The sequence below is a fragment of the Rhinolophus ferrumequinum genome (assembly GCF_004115265.2).
Source record: "Rhinolophus ferrumequinum isolate MPI-CBG mRhiFer1 chromosome 15 unlocalized genomic scaffold, mRhiFer1_v1.p scaffold_54_arrow_ctg1_1, whole genome shotgun sequence".
Classification (NCBI taxonomy): Eukaryota; Metazoa; Chordata; class Mammalia; order Chiroptera; family Rhinolophidae; genus Rhinolophus; species Rhinolophus ferrumequinum.
In genome coordinates, this window is record NW_022680357.1 from 5,131,410 (window position 1) to 5,155,311 (window position 23,902).

The 23,902-nt window shown below is 43.2% G+C and overlaps 1 protein-coding gene and 1 non-coding gene across 3 annotated transcripts in view; both read right to left on the reverse strand.

Annotated features, from left to right (window-relative positions):
* Window positions 1-23,902, reverse strand: part of CREBBP (CREB binding protein) — a 126,999-nt gene that overhangs the window by 49,736 nt on the left and 53,361 nt on the right. The window contains exons 3-5 of one of the 2 annotated variants that reach the window (XM_033101139.1): window positions 23,643-23,819; window positions 5,845-6,085; window positions 4,392-4,505 (exon numbers count right to left, since the gene is read on the reverse strand). In XM_033101139.1, coding sequence (XP_032957030.1) covers window positions 4,392-4,505; window positions 5,845-6,085; window positions 23,643-23,819 — 532 coding nt within the window. The remainder of the gene's footprint in view (window positions 1-4,391; window positions 4,506-5,844; window positions 6,086-23,642; window positions 23,820-23,902) is intronic. The other variant, XM_033101140.1, reaches the window with a different exon arrangement.
* Window positions 6,363-6,474, reverse strand: LOC117019898 (U6 spliceosomal RNA). The gene has a single exon (XR_004422583.1). It is a non-coding gene; the product is annotated as a U6 spliceosomal RNA (small nuclear RNA).

The following is a 23,902-nucleotide window of genomic DNA, read 5'->3' on the forward strand; positions in this document are numbered from 1 at the left end:
CTGACGTTCACCTCCTTAAATGTCAAAACCTCGTGTTCTTTTTACCATTTCTGCACCTTCTTTCCTTTCTGAAAGCTAACACTATAGTTTCATACACAATCGACTGTCAGGTTACACAGTGTCCTATCAGCTGGCATTCCTTCAAATCAACCCCTAATGCCTCCATGACCCCATCACTCTTCTGTTGGAGCTGAATCAGGAGCACAGGACTTAGGGAGGAAAAGGCCACATTTAGTAGTGGGCTATTTCCAGGACTCCCTGTCACTTTTCATGTAAGTCCAAGGCAGTCCTTCCCAGAGCACAAAGACTGTCCTACTGCAGGTTCCATCAAGTTACCCTGTTACCTTGCAACATTTAGTTTACCAGGAACTTCAGTCCCCATTCTCAATGAAAAAAAATTCAATTTGGAAATCCAATGAAAACTGATACAAACTAAATTCCAGCTTTATCAGGGTGGTGGGGGACACACCATGAAGCACGCAAAGCAGCTACCATCTAGTTACCACTCAGATTCCTACTGAGCAAGTTGTGAAGTTCCTCAGACCTGCAGACATCTCTGCAGTTGTTTCCACACAATGCCTCGCAGGCGCGTGTGCGTTGGGCCTGCCTTCCATTTCAGCGTCTTCGTGAGCAGAGGACAGGATAAAAGGGAATCCACCAGCCCCAGTACCAGGCCTCCCATCAAGCCACCACTGAGTGAGAACGCACAAGCCCGCCAACAGGTTTACTTTAAAAGCCAAATGACACAGGAAGAGGCAACACGGTTACACAGAAGAGCAAGGACAAAGCCATTCCAATTAAACACATCACCAATGACTGGTACTTAGGTCAGGGGAAAATAATCCCACCGCTCTGTCCCTACAGCCACTTAGGTTCCACTGCCCCCTCTGCTCCCCACCCCAGCCAGTATGTCGAAAGAGGTGACTGAGAATCTATGAAGAGCTCTTGGGTGGAACAAGAACCTGTTCAACAAACACTTACTGAGCACCTAAGAGGCTGCGCTGAGTGGAAGTTTGAAGGAGGTAGAGTTGGACTCAATACCATGAAGGAGGATTTCAAACAATCAGAGTGCCTAAAATTAGAAGAAAAGAGTCGAGCCAAGTAGTGAGCCCCACGCCAGTGGAGGTATTCAAGCAACAGGCTGGAGGACGGCTGACTGATGCACTGTGCATGGGCTTAGGGCCCAGCAGTGAGTGGGTTGTTTGGCTCTGGGAATGATCCCGTGGCATCCATTTGACAGTCCTTGTGGGTTCCCGAGTTGGGAGACCCACGGTTTCTCCCAGAGAATGACTCCAATCTCCACAGCTCCAGGACAGGGACCCAGCCCTTCAAGGCATCCAAAGAAGGGCATCTCAGCCATTAATGTGTGTACCAATCACCTGGGAATTTGTTAAAACACAGATTCTAATACAGAGAGTCTGGCCGGGGCCCAAGTGTCTGCATTTCTAACAAGCAATATGGCAGTGCCTGTGCAGCTGGTCTGAGGACTACAGTCAGAGCAGCAAGAACCTCACTGACGAGGCAACATGAGCTCTAACAGGGAATCTGGCCGTGTGTCCTCACAGCTCCAGTCCTCCATGCCACCCTGTGCCACTGGAAGTGACTAAGTCACATGCCACTTTAGCCAGACACCTTGAAAAGTCCTAATTATTCAATACAATCTGAATGTCTTTATAAGGGATGGATAGGTCAAGATCAGTGATTACAGAATCTCTAGAACACAAAGAAAAAGCAAACAAAATCTCAACATAGGCCACAAAGGTAACCATGTCTGGGTTTCATTTCAAAGACCATCAAGGTTAGCTCCACAGGTGATTCTGGCAGGTTCTCTCCATAGAGAAATCAATGAGAGAAGTCAAGTAGTGGAATGTGTGGCCCAGGTAAGGTGAGCATCTCTGGGAAACGCTGCCTGGAAAGCACAGCCTTGGTGGCACAGGGCACACACTCCACAAGTGGGCACAGGTGGGTCTCAGTCCCCATGGGTCCTCCCATCTCACTACCAACAGTGCTTCTCTCCCTGAAGCACCTCGCTTGTTGCACAGGCACCTCTGAGCTGTCAGATCCTGCCCTCACAGGCTTGGCAGCTGTCCAGACACCCGTACTGTCTAGAATGTTCTATTGTTCTGTTATTGAAATTGGGCTCCATCAACCCTCCCCCCAAGCGCAGTCTGACCCCCCCCCCCCAAGAAATGCCAGGACTGGTGACTTGTCTTGACTTCAGTCCTTCAGACTTGCAGCTGTTGGAGGGTTGGATCCGTATTTCTTCTTTACCCTAACTTCAGTGTTCACCCGTGGTGAGTACAATTTGCTTTAGGATTGTTGAAACACATCAACAAACATTTACAAGAAAGACAGTGCTGAAACTTCCTCACTCGTTATATCAAACTCCTCTATAGGCACAAAATGCTAGTATTAAAGCCAAAAGAATACATTCAAAGCTGAAACCTAATTTGAGAAGCATTTGGAATTTTTTTTTAAATAAGTGCTTTCATTTCTTTCATGAAAAATTACCAAAACCTTGCACAAAATTAATGTAAACATTCCCCGTGACTTTGTATTGTAAAATCGCCCTGGTAACACCTTACATTATGACTAGTAGAAACACTGTGGTTTACCACTTCAGAGAGCACGCACTAGATAAATTGTCACAACAGCCAAGCAGTTATAAGGATGTTAAAAAAAAACACAAAAAACCACATACGTTTCTTTTCTTTTTTAAACAAAAACCACAGTGTTTCTTAAAAAGAGAAATCACAAAAGTTTATAATTGTCATGGCAACACATTCTAAAAACAAAAGGTCCCAAATTAAAAGTTCAGAATGAAGCAGTAACTCATTATTCTTGGAATTAATACTGTACAACTACAAACTCGACACTGAATATTTTAGCACTTCAAAAGCCTATTACTGAAATGCATCCTAAAACACAAGAAATTGTAACCATCACAATATACTAGTTAAAAAAACAAACAAACAGTTTTATACTAAGTTGGAGGAAAAACAGACTGTATTCCACTCTAACTACTGTCCCAAGTTACCTGTTTTCTAGAAGACCCAGATTCCTAGACCATCACTCTACATAAGAGATGTCCTGGAATACTGTGTATTAATTCAAACTTTGGTCAAAGAATAATTTAACTGATTTTGGAAAGTGACTTTTAAAGGCAACTTAGTAAGACTCCTGTACAGAAGGAGGGAGGAATGAATACAAGCCCATGAGCCCAGAATGTCTCTTCTATGTGACACAGTTTTGCGGAGTCGGCTCGCTGGACTTAAAGAGAAAGCACGTAGGCTATCACCGTTTCTCCGCTCCCTGACACTCGTAGGAACAACGTGTTTTTCCGTCTTTCCCTGTGCCACTCGGAAACAACCAGAAAGAAAAGTGGCATACATTCTCCAGGCAGCAGTGGCATCTTGAGGAAGATGATCAAGAAGAACGAGAGTAATGAACACAAACAGGAATGGGTAGCAAGAGGGCACAGACACACGGGGGAGGAAGGTGAGCAAGACTGCGCTGTGCTGGAAGCCAGAGGGGGACAGGAGACTGAGGGCACATCCTTCTGTCTAAACGGAGGGACACCCCCAAAGACCACAGTTCTACTTCTGAAATGACAGGAGAGGACTTGAAACTGGGAAGAGATGCTCATCCTTTCGTCGTTCTGATGGCTACAGGGAACCCCTGAGAGCCACACACCGGCCCTCTGGGCAGGGATCACACTGCTTAACCGGTCAGCTGAGTGCTACACAGACTCGAAGACGACAAAACAATGGGAATGATCCGATGTGGCCAGTCTGGGCAAACACTCTTAATCTGTGCTGAATAAATTGTTAGTTATGCAAATAGGTCTGGGGACTGCAGCTCCAAGGAGGAGGAAAACCTCTCAAATGTCTCCATGTGGGATTCTATACTGACCTGGCCTGACTGACTTGTCTAGGACACAGTTCCTAAACTTACTTTAGGATAAGGGGTTTCCAATTCCAAAAGAAGCGTCCCTTGTTTTCCCCGCCCCGGCCCCAAAAATCGCTGTAATTATAGTGACATGATATTCAAATCCTCAGATACTGAGTATCTGTCAAGAACCAGAAGAGTCATTGTGTTGGTGACCCTCCTCTCTCTCACACTGCCCCACTGTGGCCAATTCCAGAGTGCAGGGGGTGGGGGCTACAGGGTGGGGCAGGGAATGAAATTCCCAAATGACCATGTCCACTGAGGACACTGACAATCTGTCTACTCGCTAAGCTCGGCTTCATCCTTTGTCACTTATGTCTCCACTCGCCACTATATTTTGTGGTTAGTAATTTCTGCCCTGCTCCCTACCTACGCTTTGCATTCTCTTTGGAAATAGCTTATTTTCTCATCTCCAAGCTTCTCTACCCCCAATGCTCACTTACTTTGTTGGTTTCGCTTGTCACTGGCATTTTTCAAAGGGAGGCAAACAGGACAGTCATGTCGTGTGCAGTTCTTCCAATGAGAGATGATTTGTCGTGAAGATGCACAATGGGCAACTATGACCAGAAAAACAACGAGATGTTATTTTTCTATCCAAATCGTCACACTTTCAATTATACCTAAATTATAATGCCAGATTCCATAAGAAAATGGTAACAAGTGTAACCATAACACAGTACAGACAGTCCTCAACTTACAAACTGGCTGTTTTCCAAAAAGTTTGTAAGTCGACTGTTGAGAATTGCAAACAAAAACTTCCCATAGAAGCAATGTTATGAATGATGGTGATTAAGGTTCAGCCCACACAACAAAAACAAAACAAAACAAAACCTATATTGACCTGAAGTACTGGACAACTGGAATGAAAGGTAGAACAAATCATTCTGTAATGTCACTATTTAACATAAAAATTTTACATTATCTTTAAGGATGAAATCATCTCAAAACTATAGTTGAAGAAACAGATAGAAAAGCAAATGAGGAGGCTATGGAACTTCTGAAGGGGACCCCAGGCCCTTTTCAAGGTACTTGAGAGAGAACTTAAACCTGGTCACTCTCAGTCTATATCTTCACTCCCATCCTAAGGCATTGCGATTTCTCTCTAAAGATCTAGCATAACCCTCCTCGGCTTCTCCATCAGGATCAGGGTTAGGCTTTGTCACAAATGTCACAAAGGGAGAGAGGGAGATCAGGGAGAGATTCTACCCCAAGATTTAGGAGCACAAGAAAGAAGAGCAGGAAAGAGGATAAAGATGAAAGGAAAGTATAGTCGTTAGTAAGAAACACTTTCTTCAGAACTGAGGGGTGTGCCATAGAAGAGGGAAATGGGGGGCACGTGATGTGCCTGATTCAGCCCCTCCTTGGGGGGAAGGAAGGAGGTGGCAGAGACGATGCAGTACACAGCTCCCCGTGTCACGGATGTCACCCAGGACAAGTTCCCTGGGATCTGATCAGCCTCAAGACAAAAGTATGGAGGAACAGGCCATAGGTCCCGGCAGTTTGAACACAAGACACAACTGCAAGACAGATGCAGATGCTCCGGGTCGAGGGAAGGGTGCGTGCGTGCATGTGTTAGCTACGTTGCCCAAAAGAAAACTGTGGTCTAGACACTGATGATGAAAACAGTGCTCAAGAAGTGACAAATGTCTTCCACGACAGAGGAAGGAGGAAAGGAACAAATACAGGGACAGCCTCATCCAGTAGAAAGTCACAGAATATTATTATAAAAGAAAATTGCCTTTCTCCTCAGTAGGTAAGTGTTCCAGTGGCATCTGACTGGATGGTCTGTGGAGACGCAGGCTGTAGAAACCTTATTAACAAGAAAGCTGCCTAAGAAGTACAACGACAAATTTCATCCTAAGCTCTGCCAATAGGATTTCAGAAAATGGCACTTACCTTGACAGGCTTTCCCAGCCTGACAATGTGTCATGTGATTCAAAACATTTTTCATGGTTCGACAATGTGGGAGAGAGCAGGCCCGAACCTCTCCGTTTGCTTGTTCTCGTCTCTGACATTTATGAGCGTGAAGCAGTAGAACCAGCTGCTGCTGTATCAGTTTGCGTTTTTCAGGATCTGCAGTGGGGCCCGTTGCAATTGCTTGTGTGGGTACAATTCCCACTGATGTTTGCATCTGAGACTAAAATAAAACAAATTAATAAACATTTTAATAAGTTTTAGAGTTCCAATTCATGTTCATTAATTATTTTTCAAACTAATGTTAAAGCTGATGCATAATATTGGCCACAGAGAGAGGGCAGCTGGTATGTATGGTTTGCTTTCATTCCTCAGAGACTTTAAGGAAGATAAAGAAGCAAAGAAATAAACCAACTGAGAAGCAAGGCTGATTCAACTTCACCTGCGCATGATAATCTTAGAGCAAAAATGATGCTCACTCTTTGTTGTTGTTGTAGTATAGATGCTTCTTCTTTTTCCCCCTACAAATGTGTGCAATGTCCTTGTGCAGGGGCCATGCTAATCTTCTCTGTATTGTTCCAATTTTAGTGTATGCGCTGCCGAAGCGAGCACAATGGCGCTTTTTCTTAACTGCAGTAACCAAAACCCAACTCACTCCACAATATATACTTGTGCAGGAAAAGCTGTGTATTATCTTAGGTTAAACCATATGGAACTTGTTTCTGTAGGCCTAAATGGCCAAACATTGGCAATTTCGTATGGTTCAACTTAATGGAAAAATATCCGATGCAGCAAAGAATCGGAGCCGCCCTTTGGATTCATTCACAATCTTGTGACCAGAAGGACAATACTTGCAGTATTCATTGCCTCTCCTTAAAGGATAATACAACACTTATCTTTAATATGACCACCTAGCACAATTGCTAATGCTTATGAAATGCTTTTCCTTCCATTAAAATTTCCACTCAGACATCTGACAGTATTTTCAAAAAGTATTTGATGATCTGCTAAAGATACAGAAATAGAGTTTAGTTGCTTTCATCCTTTGAAAATAACAAGTCAGACTGACTATTCCACTTAACTGCAAAGAAAATGGCAAAGGTGACCTTTGGAATCTTCTTCCTCTTTATAATCTACCAACATTCTTCAGACAAACTCTAAGGTTCTGAGACTAGCTCTCCAAGCTTGATTTCACAACATTCACTGCCTCCCCTAAAACATACCATCACTCCGACTCTTCAAATTAAGAATCAAAACTACATTCTTGCAATCAGGATAAAAAACAAATATAAAATATTTCTTAATGAACCAAAGCTCATTTTTAAAAAGTGATAGGGTTTTCTGTTTTGAAACAGAACTCAGAAAACAAGCGTGTAGAAAAGCTGCATGGCCACTGGGCTCAGGAAGCTGAACTATGGTCCTGAGCAAAAGCAGAGTCCTAGCTCAGAGTCCTAGCTCAGAGGGGGACCAGGACTTAGCTCCTTAGAGAAAAAGCCTCTTTCCCTATGATTATCTTCCCTGATTATAAAAGTATATGTACACACTGGAGACAATTCGGAAAGCAACAGAACTACTAAGGAAATAACTAACACCTGATATCTCAGTATCCGGGAGTCCACTACTAAAGTGTTGATAGGTTTTTCTTCTTCCAGTCTTTTTTCCTACTATGTATATGCATATGTATGAACCATTATCCACTGTCTTCTATCATATATGTGACAAATATTTATATTTGGCGTGGTATTTACTCCAGATTCTGTCCCACACCATTGGGTTGTCTCATACAGTATGACAGCATGATTTGTAATGAATGTATGGCTATACATTCATTTATACAATCTCCCATTGCTGAGCATAAACTGTAACCTCCCTCCCACCTTTTCTCGCAATTTAAAATAAAGTTTCAACAAACAAATAGCTTCTGACTATGCCTTCCGCAGCATTCAGTTATCGATGTGAAAAGTCTCCTTGATCAGCGTATTCCCATAGACTAGAAAGTCCAACCAGAAATGAACAGGAATGGCCATAACAGAAGAATGTGAGTAATGTAAGATGATTCTTGTTTGGGTCTCTTTCTTTTGCAGTTATGAAAATTTCAAACAGAAAAGCAGAGAGGAAAGGATACCATTATCACACCTAACAAAATGAGCGACAAACCTTTAATATCCGCTAATACCTAGTCCACATACAAATCTCTCCAGTTGTCTACATGTCTTTTACAGCTGGTTTTCACACATCGGGACCCAATTAAGGCTCACACCCTGCACCTGGTTATTGTTTTTAAGGTTCTTCACGTACTGACTGCCAACCTCTCCCTTTACTTTTGCACGACACTGACCTAAGGAGACCAAGCCAGTTTCCTCCTGTTGTTTCTCAAAATACAGAAATGCTATATACAAAAAGATCAATCAATCAATCAATCAATCGTACTTTAAGAGTCAGGTAAAAAGTCCTAATCTTACAATTAAATTATAAACAGATTATTTTTAAGTTATTAAAGGTTAACACATTGTTTCTCATTTGGGATGTTCTTAGCATCTTTTGAACTATACCTGACGGTATGTTGAAACCTCAACATGTAGAAATAGCACGGTTGGAAACTATACAGCACATTCAAAACGTGGTCTATTATCTATCTGTAGATGCTTAATGAGCTCTACACGTTGTTTACATATGTCTCAAAAGTAAACTGGAGGGTGACGCTGAATCAACAGCAAAATGGAACAAAAGACATGTCTCATGTCCCTATGTTTGGCCCTCCTCATATAAAGCCACATACGTGTACAGAACTTGGTCCAGTTTACAAAGTGCTTACAAACACAGGACGCATTTAACTTCCTCCTTCTCAGACTATTGCTCAATGAGATGGAAGGGTTGTAGGAACTGCAAGTGGCCTGAAATCTATATCAGAAGCACCCTCATATTCCCCCAACTTGCCTGCAGTCCCCACTGCCCAGGCAGGCACTGAGAAGGGAAGGAAAGTGCTTAGACAAGAATCTCCCTTTAAAAATACAGAACAAAAACTGGTGTTGTAAATTCCCCTAACAGTAATGCATACATTTTATGCAATTTTGTTTGTTTTTTGTATAGACAAGAAAAATTTGAAAATCAGTAAGAATAAAGGGAGAAATCGCTCTTGCCAAATACCGAAACTATAAAGCTATAGATTTAAGAAGTCTGGAAAAGATACATATACATTAATTGATCTTTATATCACCTTAAAATATAAAAATAAATTCCAGATGAATTAGAATGAATAAAAATAGATTAAAATCGATAAGAGTGCTAGAAAAAGTAAAGAATATTTTTAAAATGAGGATAAGAAAAACAATATAAAAACATAAGATTAAAGTTGAAAAACTGAAAAACTGAGGGAAAAATTGGTTGTTTTTGGTAAGTGGAAATAGTGCGTCAAAAGTCAGGACCATTCTTAAACCTCCTGATATATGTTGCCAAATTGTTTTCCAAAAAGGTTATGTGTGACACTTAAAATGTTCAATACCTTGGTGCCAAGACAACTCAACAAAGAGAATAGTCTTTTCAACTAACGATGAGGAAAAGGATAGGACAACTGAATATCCATGTAAAAGAATGAAGGTAAACCCCTTCTTCACGTCATACTCAAAAATTAACTCAAAATGAATAAAAGACCCAAATGTGAAAGCTAACAACTACAAAACTTTTAGGCAAAAAACCACAGCAGTAACTCTTCATGATCTTGGACTAGGAAATAAATTCTTAGATATGTCATCAAAAGCACAAACAACAAAAAAGATAAATTGAACGTCATTAAAATAAAAAACTGTTAGGCTTCAAAGGACACTATGAAGAAAGTGAAAGACAAACCAAACAATAGGAGAAAATATTTGCAAATCATAGATGTGATAAGGGACTTGTATCTAAAACATACAAAGAACTCCACAACTCAATGATAAAAAGACAAATAACCTAATTAAAAATGGACAAAGGATACAAATAGACATTTCCCCCAAAAGAATACAACTGGTCAATTAGCAAATGAAAATATGCTCAACACCATTAGATATGAGGAAAATGCAAATCAGAACCACAATGAGATACCACTTCACACCCACCAGAATGGCTACAATAAAAAAAACCCCAGGCAGTGTAACAAGCACATGGAAAAATTGGAACCCCCATACACTACTAGAATGTCAAATGGAGCAGCCACTTTGGAAAAGTCTGGCAGTTCATCAAAAAGTTAAATAGAGTTACCATATGACTCAGCAATTCCCCTCCTAAGTATACTCATATACCCAAGAGAACTGAAAACATATGTTCACACAAAAACGTGTACACAATGTTTGTAGCAGCATTATTCATAATAGCCAAAAAATGGAAACAATTCAAATGCCGATCAACTGATGAATGGAAAAATATAACGTGATTTACCCTAAATGGAGTATTATACAACACAGATCAACTTTGAAAACATTATGCTAAGTGAAAACAGCCAGTCACAAAAGACCACATATTGTATGATTGCATTTCTATGAAATGTCCAGAATAGATAAATCCATAGGGGCAGAAAATAGATTAGTAGTTGCCTCCAGCTGAGGGATCAGGGAGAATAGGGTGTAACTGCTAATGGTACAGGCTTTCTTTTTGGGGTGATGAAAACGCTCTAATATCGACTATGGTGATAGTTGTACAATACACTAAGTACCACTGAACTGTATACTCTCAAGAGGGAAATTATACCATATATAAATTACATCTCAATAAAAGCTACTTTTAAAAGTTTGATCTAACTAATCATCAAAGAAATGAAATTAAAACAGAGGCATTTTTTACCTATCAATATGACCACGACAAAAAGGTAATAATAACTGGTATTGTTGAGGATACAGAGAAACAGCAATTCTCAGGTACTCTGGTGATAATGCAATTTAGTATGACTTTGGAAAGCAACAGGTAACGAATAGAAAAATGTGCATTTCTTTTGATTCAGTAGTTCCACTCCCTATGAGTTATTATTAGGGAAGCAACTGAACTGGCTAAAATGTATGTGCAAAGACAGGCATCACACCTGATTTAACGAATGAAAAGTGGAAAACTCCTTACTGCCTTTCAAAGGTAGACTAATTAAACGAATTGTGGCTATTGACCTAATGAAATAATATGCAGCCATGAAAAATAAGGCAGCCCTCAGTGACTCCAGTCAAAGCTATGTGGACCAAAAGAATGGCCCAACCAAGACCTGACCAGATTCTTAACCTACAAAATATTTTGAGATATAATAAAATGATTGTTATAATAACACATTAGACCATTATGCTTTCATGAAAAGCTTAACCTTGTATGTTTGTATCTGTTCTTACAAAAACCTACAGATTTTCTGGTGGTTATCTCTGGGCAGGGATGGGATCATGTTTAAAATTATGTATTGCTTGAATGTTTTACAACAATTTTTACAACCAAAAAACATTCCACTTTGGGGGGGTTGTGGTGGTGGTGGTGGGGGGAATCAGAAGCATCGATAGAAAACAATGAAAAATCAAAGATAAAAAATAAAATCGTAAAGGCAGAAGAAGGTAATTAAGATGAAGTCCTTTACCGCCTTCATCAAAAAAATACAAAGCAGTGGTTCCTAACCAATCCCCAGTGAGACCTCTTCAAACACTGATTCCCCATTCCTCCCTCCAGAGACTACGATTCCAAAATCTGGGGTGGAGCCAGAAGCAGTTCTCTTCCTTAAAGTTCCATAGGGGGGAGTGTTACTATTTCTAGCTTTATATACTTTTTCCAGATTTTCCAAAATGAACATGCATGGAGTTTTACAGTGAAAATAAGACAAAACATTCAAGAGCGAAAGGCCCACAGGTGATTCTGATGCAGTGGTGGGCCGTGCCATAAAGAGAAGTGCAAGAGGCCAGACTACAGCGAGCTTACACTCCCTCCAGGACCCAAACTGCGAGAAACAAATGAAAGGGCAATCAACAAACTAGGAAAAAATACCGAACACACAGGACATAGCAAATAATAATGCAGGTATTATTTCCTCTCCTCATCTCCGCCAGTCTTTATTTCTCAAGTACTTCGCGTCAGGCTCTGTGTTCAGTGCTCATTTAATACCCAACCCCCAGCCCCACCCTACAGGAGAAGTAACTGGGGTGCACCCTGTTCAGGTGGTGCACTCGGTGGTGGCGGAAAGGTGACCAGGTCTCTGTCAAGGTGGGTGGCAGAGAGGTTAAGGGTGGGGACTCCACTGCTAAAGCACCTGCTCCACCCGAGTTTTTCTGTTAGACTCTCAGAAGGACAGGAACTAAACTCAAAAACAAACAAACAAATAAACAAAAAACAAAACAAAAAGAAAACCATGTATGTCTCTAAACATAATTTTTACCAGTAATCAAGAAATTGCAAATCAAAATAGTAAGACACAATTTTCTGCTGTCAGAGGACAGAATGATAACCTGAGCCTGAAGAGCATCACGTAATCCTGGTGAGCTAGCACGCGGCTTTTGTTGGAAGGTACTAGAACAGTACCCATCAAAAGCCTTCAGGGATATGCAACATGCCTTTCTGGAACTCGACTTAGCTCACATGCAATTTCTAAGCATGGAAGGAGGTTGGCTAGCATGGTGTGGGAGTCACACTGGTTCAACTGTGGCTCCCCCTGCATGTTAGCATTTTGAGTCACGAGTAACAGCAGGTGAACACGAGGCACGCTGACACGGTGGCAACAGAGGGACAACCTGCTCACCTCATTCCAGTCTTTGCTAGATTGAGCCACATGCTCTTTACATGTATCAATTGTCACCACAACTCAACCATCATTTACCACAGTCTATCGAACAACTTGAACAGCAAATCTTTTATATTTACTCTAGTATTTTTTTAAGGTATCTACCATGTATTTTTATTCGGATTGCTATTGTTACATAGGTCTGAATAATCAGCGCCAACCCCATTTGACTGCATACCCTGTATTCTATCTTAACGATATAATCAGATGTGCACAGTAGCACATATAATAAAGTTTAACCGAGCACTCTTCCTAGAAAAATAAGTTATTTTCCATTAAGTGTCCAAGAACAGGTTATTATGCCTGCAAAGGCTTAAGTGCAAACAATTAAGAAACAGAACTGACCAAGGCAGAATGGGGGGTGAAAGTGCTTCCCCCTGTCAGACAACCACTGCCCCAAATGCATGTCGGGCTGGGATACCTTCAGATCAACCTGGCCCCAAATTCTATGTAACCAATGGGGTCAAGACCCACTCTCCTCAGACATACTTCCCTTGGCCCAGCTGGAAACTTTACTTCTCCCCAAGCTCCAGTTAAAGACAGAAAATGACACCAAAGGCAGTAACTCCAGGTGGGACCAGGGACGGCTCTGCAACATTTGCTTGTTCTGATTCCCCCAGAAAGGCCCTAGAACAGCTAGGTACACAAAGCTTTGGAGTCATAAAATAAAGAAAATGCTCATTAAATGCACACAGCTATCGAACTGGGAAGAAGTGATAACCACCTTTGAAATGATAAAGATCAACTGGTAAGAAAGAGGATGGATAAAATAATGTTGCTTCTTTTTGCTTGGGGTTTACTGATTTTTTAAAAATGAGATTACCTTACAATTTAAGATTTAAACTCAATAGGAAAATAACAATATTATTTTAAGTTAGACCAAAATGATTTCTAAGTAATCCTCCAAGTCAGTGGAAAACAAATGGCTAAGAAAGAAAACTCCACCGGTGAGCTGGAAGGCAAAGGTAGGACTGACAACTAGACAGAACCCCGACTCTCTGCCCTGTTCCTGCACAAAAATACCCTACAAGGTAGAAGGAGCTGGATCTATTCCAACAGCCAAGCAGGTCTCAACTGAGTTAAGGGGTCTTAAACAATATCAGACCCACTGACCAAATGACCAATTCACAAGAATTACCAATTTACTAAAAATTTTTACTAAAAATTTTCAATATATAAAAACATTCTTTAAGAATATTTATTATAAATTTTTGTTAACTTGGTAACTTAACCATTTGACGTACAAATTGGTTTTGGTGACTTGAGGCTTAGGGCCATTTCAGATGATTGTGGAAAAGGTAAAAAGAAGTTTGGGTGACTGGAGCTGTGAAAAGACTGCTGTGATTCCTGATTCTTCAGATACACTAAAGCACTGTGTTTACATCTTTGGTAGCTACCACTGTCCCCATCCAGACCCATTAAATGTACTATCCATCGAGTTCTAACGGTCATTTCATCTCTCAGAAACACCCGGTAAATACCGCCAGTATGTGACGCTAACAGGCAGGCACACGTTCCCATGCCAGTTGCTGGTAGGTATGCAGCACGGCTTGTTTAGACACTAAGAACCTTCCTACTGGATATCTACTTTACATGAAGTGAAAGAGCTGAATGCCTCTGTTGATAATTAATGCCTCTTTCTACCTAGAAGGTTTCACTGAAAAAAGGGCTATACTAATCATACTTTAGAATAAACATTGGTGGTTGGAAACCCACGTTGGAAAGTTCAATGACCTTGACTGAGTACTTGCAACACCTACAGATATCAAAGGATTGTTAAATTTTCTCAATTTATAGTTTCCTGATATTTGTAACCTATCGTATTTTGTGCTTAGGTTATGTTTCTCAGCTGAAAAACATTGCCAAAACAGAAGGGGCTGAGTTTAAACAACAGAAAGGATTTATATAGCTACTGATAAGAATTTTAGGCTAAAAGTTATTCTTTAAAGGCTCTACATACACATTTTCTCAGGTGGAGGCAGTAAAATGAAAGTAACAGAAGTAAACTCCCCAAATTATACCAACACTTGGATTATTAATAATTACGGACAAATGCTTCCTTCCCAATTTTTAACCATGTTTTCTAATTCAATCACTGAGGCACAGTTCATAGCCACAGAGTGGTTTTCCACAGAAGCAGCTCTCGTGTGGAACAGCTGACATAATGACTACTTATGTCATTTCTATGAGTGACAGAAGCGCTCTCCTTAGTCCTAGGGTAAAGGGAACTATGAAGCCACCAGTGATTTTAAATCCCTGGTTTGGGAAGGACACGCGAAGGGCTAGCTATGGGAACAGGAGCATCTCTGCAGAGAATCCCTTGGGTATATCAGGCTTAACCCTGCTCGATCAGTTCACGTCTTGATCCCTTAGTGATCACAGACTGGATACAGGGGGCAGAAAATTATGAGAGAATAGGACCAACAAGGGGGTGGGGAGAACAGGGAAGCCTTCTAAAGTACGGAAGTGACACAAAGACCAACAAAGTAAGCCCACCCCACAGTGGGGCAGATGGGCATAATCATATATAAATAAGGTCAGTCACCTGCAGTGGACAGTGGCTCTCGAAAACATATTCTACATCAGTCACCAGAGCTGTTTAAAATCGCACATTCCAGTGTAAGAGAAAGAATCAGCCCATCTATTTGGCAATTATCCTGAATTACCTTAGAGGGAATTAAGTGACATACATTGAAAAACTGAGAAAGAAAGAAAACTGAAGTTTCACAAACAGGAGCCACAGAAACACAGATTCCTCGCCCTTCCTCTAAGAGCTCCTAAACCACTGGCCCAGGCACCAGTCACTCTGACACAGATATGCTTTGAGAAACAGACAGAACTAACTCTGAGGTGCAGTTACCCCTGGAGGGCCCTGACGGATAGCTTGCCACCCACAAGCCAGCAGCACTGCCCCAGCTACATTGTTCTGGCAGAACTCAGAAGTCAATTCTGCAACCATCCCCTGCACCAGTTACACTTTCCTTCCATTTAGAGACCTGGATCAGTAGTAACCTGGGAGCCTCATCCAAAGCTTCCACTTCAATTCTCTGACACATACCTGAAACAAATCCTAATACCACTTGCATGAGCAATTTTAAATAAGCAGCACTCCTGATAAATCTGTGTTACAACTTTAAGACTAGTGAAGTCTCCACAATATAGTTCTCAAAAAAAAAAAAAGTCACACATACAAACTTTCTATGAGAAATAACCCTTGTATAAGACCATATCCGGGGCCCCACACCTCAAATTAGATAAGCCCAAGATGTGTCCATTTCAAAACAATGCTCCCTAAAGCCCCCTGGACTGGGGCCTGGTGTAGGCCAGCAATGACCCCGCTGACCACACCAGTCCCCGCTGGCAGCTGAGTTTGCCTCCTTCCTGCAAACGCTCCTTCACTCTGTGTTAGGACTTTTTCTGGTGAAAATAGCAGAAAACCCAATCCAAAGATGAGGCCAGAGGGACGCTGTCACCAGGAATCAGGCTGTCTCCTCTTCCAGAGGACTGCGCTGGAACTGCTTCTCCTCCTTCGAGATGGTCCCCACAGGCCTCCACCCCACCCCCTCCAAAACCTGCTCCTATTCCTTTGTCAGTAAAATTAAAGTAATTTTTAAAATTTTTATGTCCATGTAAGCTGTCCTGGAAAACTGTATACTGAATATATGTTTAATAGTTACATCACTCTTATTAATTCAAATTATAAGATCTAAAACTTGATTGTTTCTAAAACATCCTGATTTCAGATATGCTGAAAAAAGTGCATCTTAGAATCACAATACTATATGGTGAAATTTGTAACAAACTTCAAAAATCTGTAGAAAGGAAAGAAATTACAAATAAAATGGCCAAAGACAGAGGTGCAATGAGATACACCTGAAAATTTAGGAAAATGTGGTGTTTGCTTTTGAATCTTGTACTGAGAATACACACGTATATGCCCTCAACGCTGACCCCACCTGCCACAGGGGCCCCACCGCTCAGAGCTCCCACAGCGCGTCCCAGAGGATGACGACAGAGCACTGTGACGGCAGGTCACACTGAACTCTCAGCGGACGATGACGTGCCCACAGAGCTGACTGCACATTCCAGTGACACTCTTCTGCCCTCACGTGAGTCACCTCGACCGCATCATTTCCTCCGCTTCAAACACCCTCCCCTTTCAGCTGCGGGACAGACTTGTCTCGCCGTGCCCTTTGCTGGCTCCTCCGTGACCTGCTCTCTCTTCCTGTGCTCTTCGCCTGAGCGATCTCGTTCACCTGCTGCAAGCTGGTTACCACAGCTCCCAAACTCCCAGACAGACAGCAGTTTCTGGACTGGTTTGCTCCCCTGTCTGCCTGACACCCCGACCTGCACATCCCACAAGCATCTCAAACGGAACACGTCTGCAGTGGAATTACTGGTGCCCGCCCCTTCATCACCCTCCAATTCTGTTACTCCCGCAGCTCTGTAAACAGTTCCACCAGCCACCAAAAGTCACCTCGCAGGGTGATGCTACACATCCACTGTAGTGGCAAACCTCTAGTCTCTTTTCCCCACTATGATCAACCAACTCCAGGCCACCATTCCCTCTAGCATGGAACACTGTAGTGGTCACTGCCACCCACGGCCCTCTCTGAATTGTCTCTAGTTTGGTCCCCAACATTCACTCACACTGAAAGTCCCCTTTCCCACTGGACGTCTGCCAGTTCCTACACAAACCAAGGCTCTCCCAGTGTCCTGGTGTCGCCATAGCTTCTGCTCATCCTTCTGAACTTGCTCTCACATCTCCCTCCACGGTGCAGCCTTCTCCCACGGCTCCATCTCAGGAGGACCCTGGTCAACCTCAACTACTGTGTGTTACTCAGACCCGCTGGGGACTTCGCGTTTTGTAATTATTTGTTCCACATCACCCAGCACCCCCTCCCAATTTCATGAAAAGAGGAACGAGCTCTATGTCGTTCACACCTGCATTCCAGGTACACCTAGGCCCAGAGAGGGCATTCCACAAATGTGGCAAACTAAAGGAATGGCCACATTCCCCTCCCCCCCCTTAACACCTCTCAGGGATGTTGGAATTCTCTAGAAATGAGGACAGAAGAAAACCACGTGGCTTAGATCATTCCATGAAGAGCTCAAGCAGGGCATTAGAATCCTGACCCTAACTGTTTGGTACACCAAATCCAGTTGGGCCTCAAAAGATTACCCCCATAGCATGACAAAACAAGTAAGTTCAAGGCTGCGTATTTTTTTTTCAGACTTAGATTTTTGGTAACTGCTTTCCTTCACTGTGCTAACATCTATGATTCCAGTGCCCAGATACAATTTAGAAAATTCAGGGAAGACCACAGAACACGTTCAAGGAACTACAAAGCAGCAATGTAAGCACAGGCTAGTGGAGCACTCCCAGTGGACTCAGAGCTGCTAACACGACACCAGACATAACTAAGCAGTTCTGTGCTTTGCACACGGGAAGCGACAAAGCCCTCAGACCCTCAACTCCCTCATCTATAAGATGGGACATTCAACGGTGTCTTTCAAAAGGCTGTTGCAAGAATAAGGTAAAACACAGGGCGCGATGGCACTTAGAAAGGTATTAGGCAAACTGTGTGCTCTGTCCGGCTTCTCTGCCCGTCCCCTGTGGTCCCCGCCCCAACAGCATGAAGACGGAGACTGGGTTGCGGTGCATACAGACATCCCCGTTAGCAGAGCGTGCCCACCCCAGGTAAATGTCTGAGGATGTCACTCAGAATCGGCCCTCCAAAAGCACCTGCTGCGGGACTCTCACAAAGTCCCCACGTGCCCCTGTGGGAAAGTGGCGGCAGGAGAACAGTGTAGCTGCCACAGACCAAAATACATCCTCAGTTTATGATGACATCCTGACAAGGCCTGACAAGGCCTGATAAGGCCGAGAGAGAGGGGGAGAGAGACAGGGAAGAAGAAGAAGAAGGTTTTATTCCTATTAGATGTCACGCAGACAGACACGGGGATGACATGCTGTCGTTACTGCCTCCCCTAACCATTTCCCAGAGGAGGGGTTCTCAGGTGGGAACGGAGGAAGGGGGAAGAGGAGGGAGGAAGGGGGAAGAGGAAAATGCTATGAGCATCTAGTGGGTGGAGACACAGGATGGCCCCCACACAGAGAATGGTCCAGCCCAAATGTCAACAGTGCTGAGAGAAGCCCTGCTCCAGACCAAAGGGCCATCCCCCGGTCCGCACCAGCCGTGGTGCAGGTGAAAGGAACCAGAAACCTCTTTCCAGGCAAGTCTGACCCTGGCCTTAGTAAGCACATCGCTGCTGGGAATTCAGTCCCTGGCGCAGCAGAGGCAGGCAGGGGAACCCAGAGCCATGGGATTCTGCCACCAAGTCGTGGGTAAAGGAGAGAGGACGGGGAAGTGAGGCTGGAGAAGACTGGAAAAGAGAAAAGGAGGTGAATGTGAAGTTAGGGTTTCCTACACTACAAAACACAGGACAGTCGTGGAAAAGTAATGGCTCTTACTCTGAAACCAAAGTGTGCTCCGGGTCTCTGAGCAAGCTCAGGTGATGGTCTCCAGCACTGCGGCCCAGGCTACTGTCCCTCCAGTGAGGGCTGGAAAGGGACAGGCGAGCGACATCAGGGAGCCTGTGCGTGCCGGACCCCAGCCTGCTGCCCCCAGCGCTCGGAGGGGCTGAGCTGAGGGCGCAGCGGGCTTTGTTTTCGGTTCTGGATATGTATGGCAGGAACAGGACAATCCTGGAAGGGCAGGTTCCCACAACAGGCCTGGGAAAGAACAGAGTTGGCTGTTCTGGCCTTCACCGACCGACCGACAGCGAACGGCACGTCAGATATTCAGCAGCTGTGTGTGTGCACAGCAAGGTCTGCTGAAAGAACACACTCCCCCTTATTGTTTGGAATTAAAAGGAATTCTATTTTGCAGTGCAAAAGGAGCTATTTTCCCATTCATATCTTGGTTAGTTAGGCTGAGAGGTTACAAGGATAATTCCCATTTTATAGGCGGGAAATCTTAGGGAGAATGCAGACACGTGAAACCCTCTGTCAAGTCAGCTACGACACCCACGTCTCATAGACACGATCGAGTCCTTGGAAGATGAACGTCCTTTGTTTGACTGTAACACCAATCAATGGGCTTTTACTTACAGCCTCAACCACTAACAGATAGAAAGTGCTAGAAAACCCCATCTCTCAGATTCTCTTACCTCTACTACTGAATCAAGAGGGTGACTGCAGAGAAAGGTAAAGAGCTTCAGTCATGAACTCTCTCCCTCCACAAAGGGAGAACTGGCTGAATCATCTCTACCTAGCCCTCCCACTGACAGCTCATCACAGAAAATGTAAACTCCCTGAGAAATACGGGCGGTCAAGATGGCAGAGGAGGAAACACTGTGCTCACCTCCTCTCACGACCACATCAAAGTTACAGCTAACCATGGTACAGAACCACCATCATTGAGAAGCACCTGAAGTCTAGCTGAACTGAAGTCCTATTACTAAGGACATACAGAAGAAGCCACCTCGAGACTAGTAAGACGGGCCGAGACGTGAATGGGCTGGTCCCAAACCCACGTGTCACCATTAAGAATCAGGAGGGATAACTCGGCTAGGGAAGGCCCCCACCAGAGGAATGAGGGGTCCAAGCCCCACATCAGACTTCCCAACCCAAGGTCTCAGAGTCCGGGAGAGAAATCCCCAAAACTCCTGGCTGTGAAAACCAGCGGAGACTGTGGCTGAGTGAAACGAAGGGTGGCTGGAGTCCCAGGCACTGCTCTTAAAGGGCCCGTACATGGACTTACTCACTGATGGACTCACTCGCTCTGAGCTCCAGTGCTGGGGCAGCAGCTCAAAAGGTGCCAGGGACAAACAGGGAGGAACTGAATTGTCTGGCTTCGGGGGAGGGCCAGAGGGTTAGCTTTCTCCCAGACAGACGTACTTGCAGAATTCATTGTTTCTTTGTTGGGCCCTCCCCCTATCCTAGCGTGCAGAAGCAGGTGGCTGCCATATCTGAGTCTCCATCAACCTAGCTAACACCGTTCGCCCACCCAACCCAAATTTTGGGCACACCCAAGCTACTTCCAGTGGTTTTTCCATACAAACGTCCTATCTTGGCTCATGCTGTGGTCTTTCCTAAAATCTCTCAAAGGCTCATAAAATCCAAACAAGCAGCATCTGGCTTCACTGTGTCCCTTACCTCTTTCTGAGAAGCCCCAAGCCTGGCACTACCAAGATCTGGCCCCAGTTGGCAGGCTGGCCTCTTGAGGCATCTTGAAGCCCAGCACGGTGGCAGCCATCTGCAGATTGCTTTGTGGCTCATGCCAGGTGGCCCCAGGCAGGGCACAAACTACAGATGAACCTGGCCTGTGGCGGGGCCCCTCCCAGGAAACCCCAGGGCTGGCATGCCCGGTAGCCAGCTTCAGACCCAGCTGGAGCATCACCTGGCTGCCTTCAAGGATGACACACACAAAGGGCACACTGGGCAGGCAGCAGAGCCCTGCTGAAGCAAATCCTGCTCCACAATGTCAGCCTTTGCACCACAGCTCCTCCATTGTGGTCATGGCCGGTCCTCACAACCAATCAGCCCAAGGCTCAATCCCTCCCACTGACACGCAAACAGCAACCAAGGCTCAACTACAACATGAGGACACACACAACCCACACAAGGGACACACCTGGAACACTGTCTCAGGTAAAGAGGGAGACTGTGCCACTGGGCTCCCCAAGACACCTACTACATAAGGACACGCTACTAAAACCAGGAGACACAGCAGCCTTACTTAATACATCGAAACAAAAACAGGGAGGCAGCCAAAATGGGAAGACAAAGAAATATGTCCCAAATGAAAGAACAGAACAAAGCTCCAGAAAAAGAACTAATCAAAATGGACACAAGCAATCTATTAAATGCAGAATTCAGAACACTGGTTATAAGGATGCTCAGTGATCTCAGGGAGAACTTCAACAATGAGACAGGAAACATAAAAATGGAGATAGAAAATGTAAAAAAGAACTAGTCAGAAATAAAGAATACAATAACTGAAATGAAGAATACATTAGAGGGAATCAATAGTAGATGAGATGAAGCAGAGAATCAAATCAGTGATTTAGAAGATAAGGTAGCAGAAAACACCCAATCAGAACTGCAAAAAAGAAAAACAAAATCCAAAAAAATGAGGAGTTTAAGAGGATTCTGGGACATCAAACATAGCAACATTTGCATCCTAGGTATACCAGAAAGAGGAGAGAGAGAGAGAGCAAGGAGTTGAAAACCTATTAGAAGAAATAATGATGGAAAACTTCCCTAACCTGGTGAAGGACATGAATATACAAGCCCAAGAAGCACAGAGAGTCCCAAACAAGATGAACCCAAAGAGGCCAATACCAAGACATACCAAAATTAAAATGCCAAAGGTTAAACACAAAGAAAGAATCTTAAGAATCTTAAAAGCAGCAAGAGAAAAGCAGTTAGTTACGAACAAGGGAGCTCATATAAGAAGATCAGCTGATTTCTCAACAGTAACCTTGCAGGCCAGAAGGGATTGGCAGGAAATATTCGAACAAGGGAGCTCATATAAGAAGATCAGCTGATTTCTCAACAGTAACCTTGCAGGCCAGAAGGGATTGGCAGGAAATATTCAAAGTGATGAAAAGCAAGGACCTACAACCAGCAAAGCTATCATTTAGAACTGACAGACAAAGAGCTTCCTAAGTAAGAAAAAGCTAAAAGGAGTTCATCACCATCAAACCAGTATTACAAGGAATCTTACAGGGACTTCTTTAAGACACACACACACACACACACACACAATAATAAAAAAAATATGAATAATAAAATGGCAATAACTACATACCTACCAACAGTTACTTTCAATATAAATGGATTAAATACTCCAATCAAAAGATGGATGGCTGAATGGATAACAAGACCCTTACATATGCTGCCTACAAGAGACTAACTTCAGGTAGGAAGACACACACAGACTGAAGTAAGGGGATGGAAAAAGATACTTCATGAAAATGGAAACAAAAACGCTGGGGTAGCAATACTTTTATCAGACAAAATAGACTTTAAAACAAAGGCTATAACAGGACACAAAGAAGGACCCACTAACCCCACTTCTGGGTATTTATCCAAAGAAACCCAAACGCTACTTTGAGGGAAAGAGTGCACCCATATGTTCATTGCAGCATTATTTAATAAGCCGAGATGTGGAGACAGCCTACATGTGTCCCTGAATGGATGAATGGATAAAAAGGAGATGGTATATATATATACAACGGAGTATTACTCAGCTGTAAAAAATGAAATCTTGCTATCTGAGACAACATGGATGGACATAGAGGGTGCTGTGCTGAGTGTAGTAAGTCAGACATCGAGAGATGAATGTCATATGATTTTACTTGTAAGTGGAATCTAAAGAACAAAATAAACAAACAAATGAAACAGAAACAAACTCATAAATACAGAGAACATTTTGATGGTTGCCAGATGGGAGGGGAGTCGGGTGGGTGGGTGAAAAACGGGCAGGAATTAAGTACAAATCGGTTGTTACATAGTAGTCATGGGGATGTAGGGTCTAGCATAAGGAATATAGTCAATAATATTTTAATAACTATGTATAATGTCAGATGGGTACTAGATCCATCGGGGTGATAGACGTGAGGGGGTTGGGGGCAGGGTGAAAAAGGTGAAGGGATTAAAAAATAAAAATTGGTAGTTATGGAAGAGTCATGGGGATGTAGTCAATATGGTAATAACTATGTATAGTGTCAGGTGGGTACTAGTCAAGGGGATCACTTCGTAAATTATATAAATGTCTAATCACTATGCTGTACATCTGAAAGTAATATAAAATAATACCAAATGTCAAAAACAAAGAATCTATTGATTAAAAAAAACCCTTTAATCTTTAAAATTAAAAAAAAGAAATATGAGTTATTTTCCTATCACCTAGGACACACTTTTAGGTGCAGACCTTCACTGTCAAATGATAAAATCCACACAGCAATGCACCGACAGCCCTGAGAGCCAAGGACAACTTACCATGTTTGGCACATTGGTGACCGAAGCATTCTTGATGTCTGCAGGGAAAGGAGGCAAACTAGTGACCACGTTCTGCTTGCTGGATAACTGGGGGTTCACTCCAGGGGCTCCCATTGGCTGCCCTCCAGTTTGACTAAAGGGTTGTCCAAAGGGACTTGTGTTACCAGCCATTCCCATCTGAAACAGAAAGAGGCAACATCAGCTGTTGGGACAATCACACATAAAAGGCAGGCCTCAGAAATGCTCACTCTGACCCACTG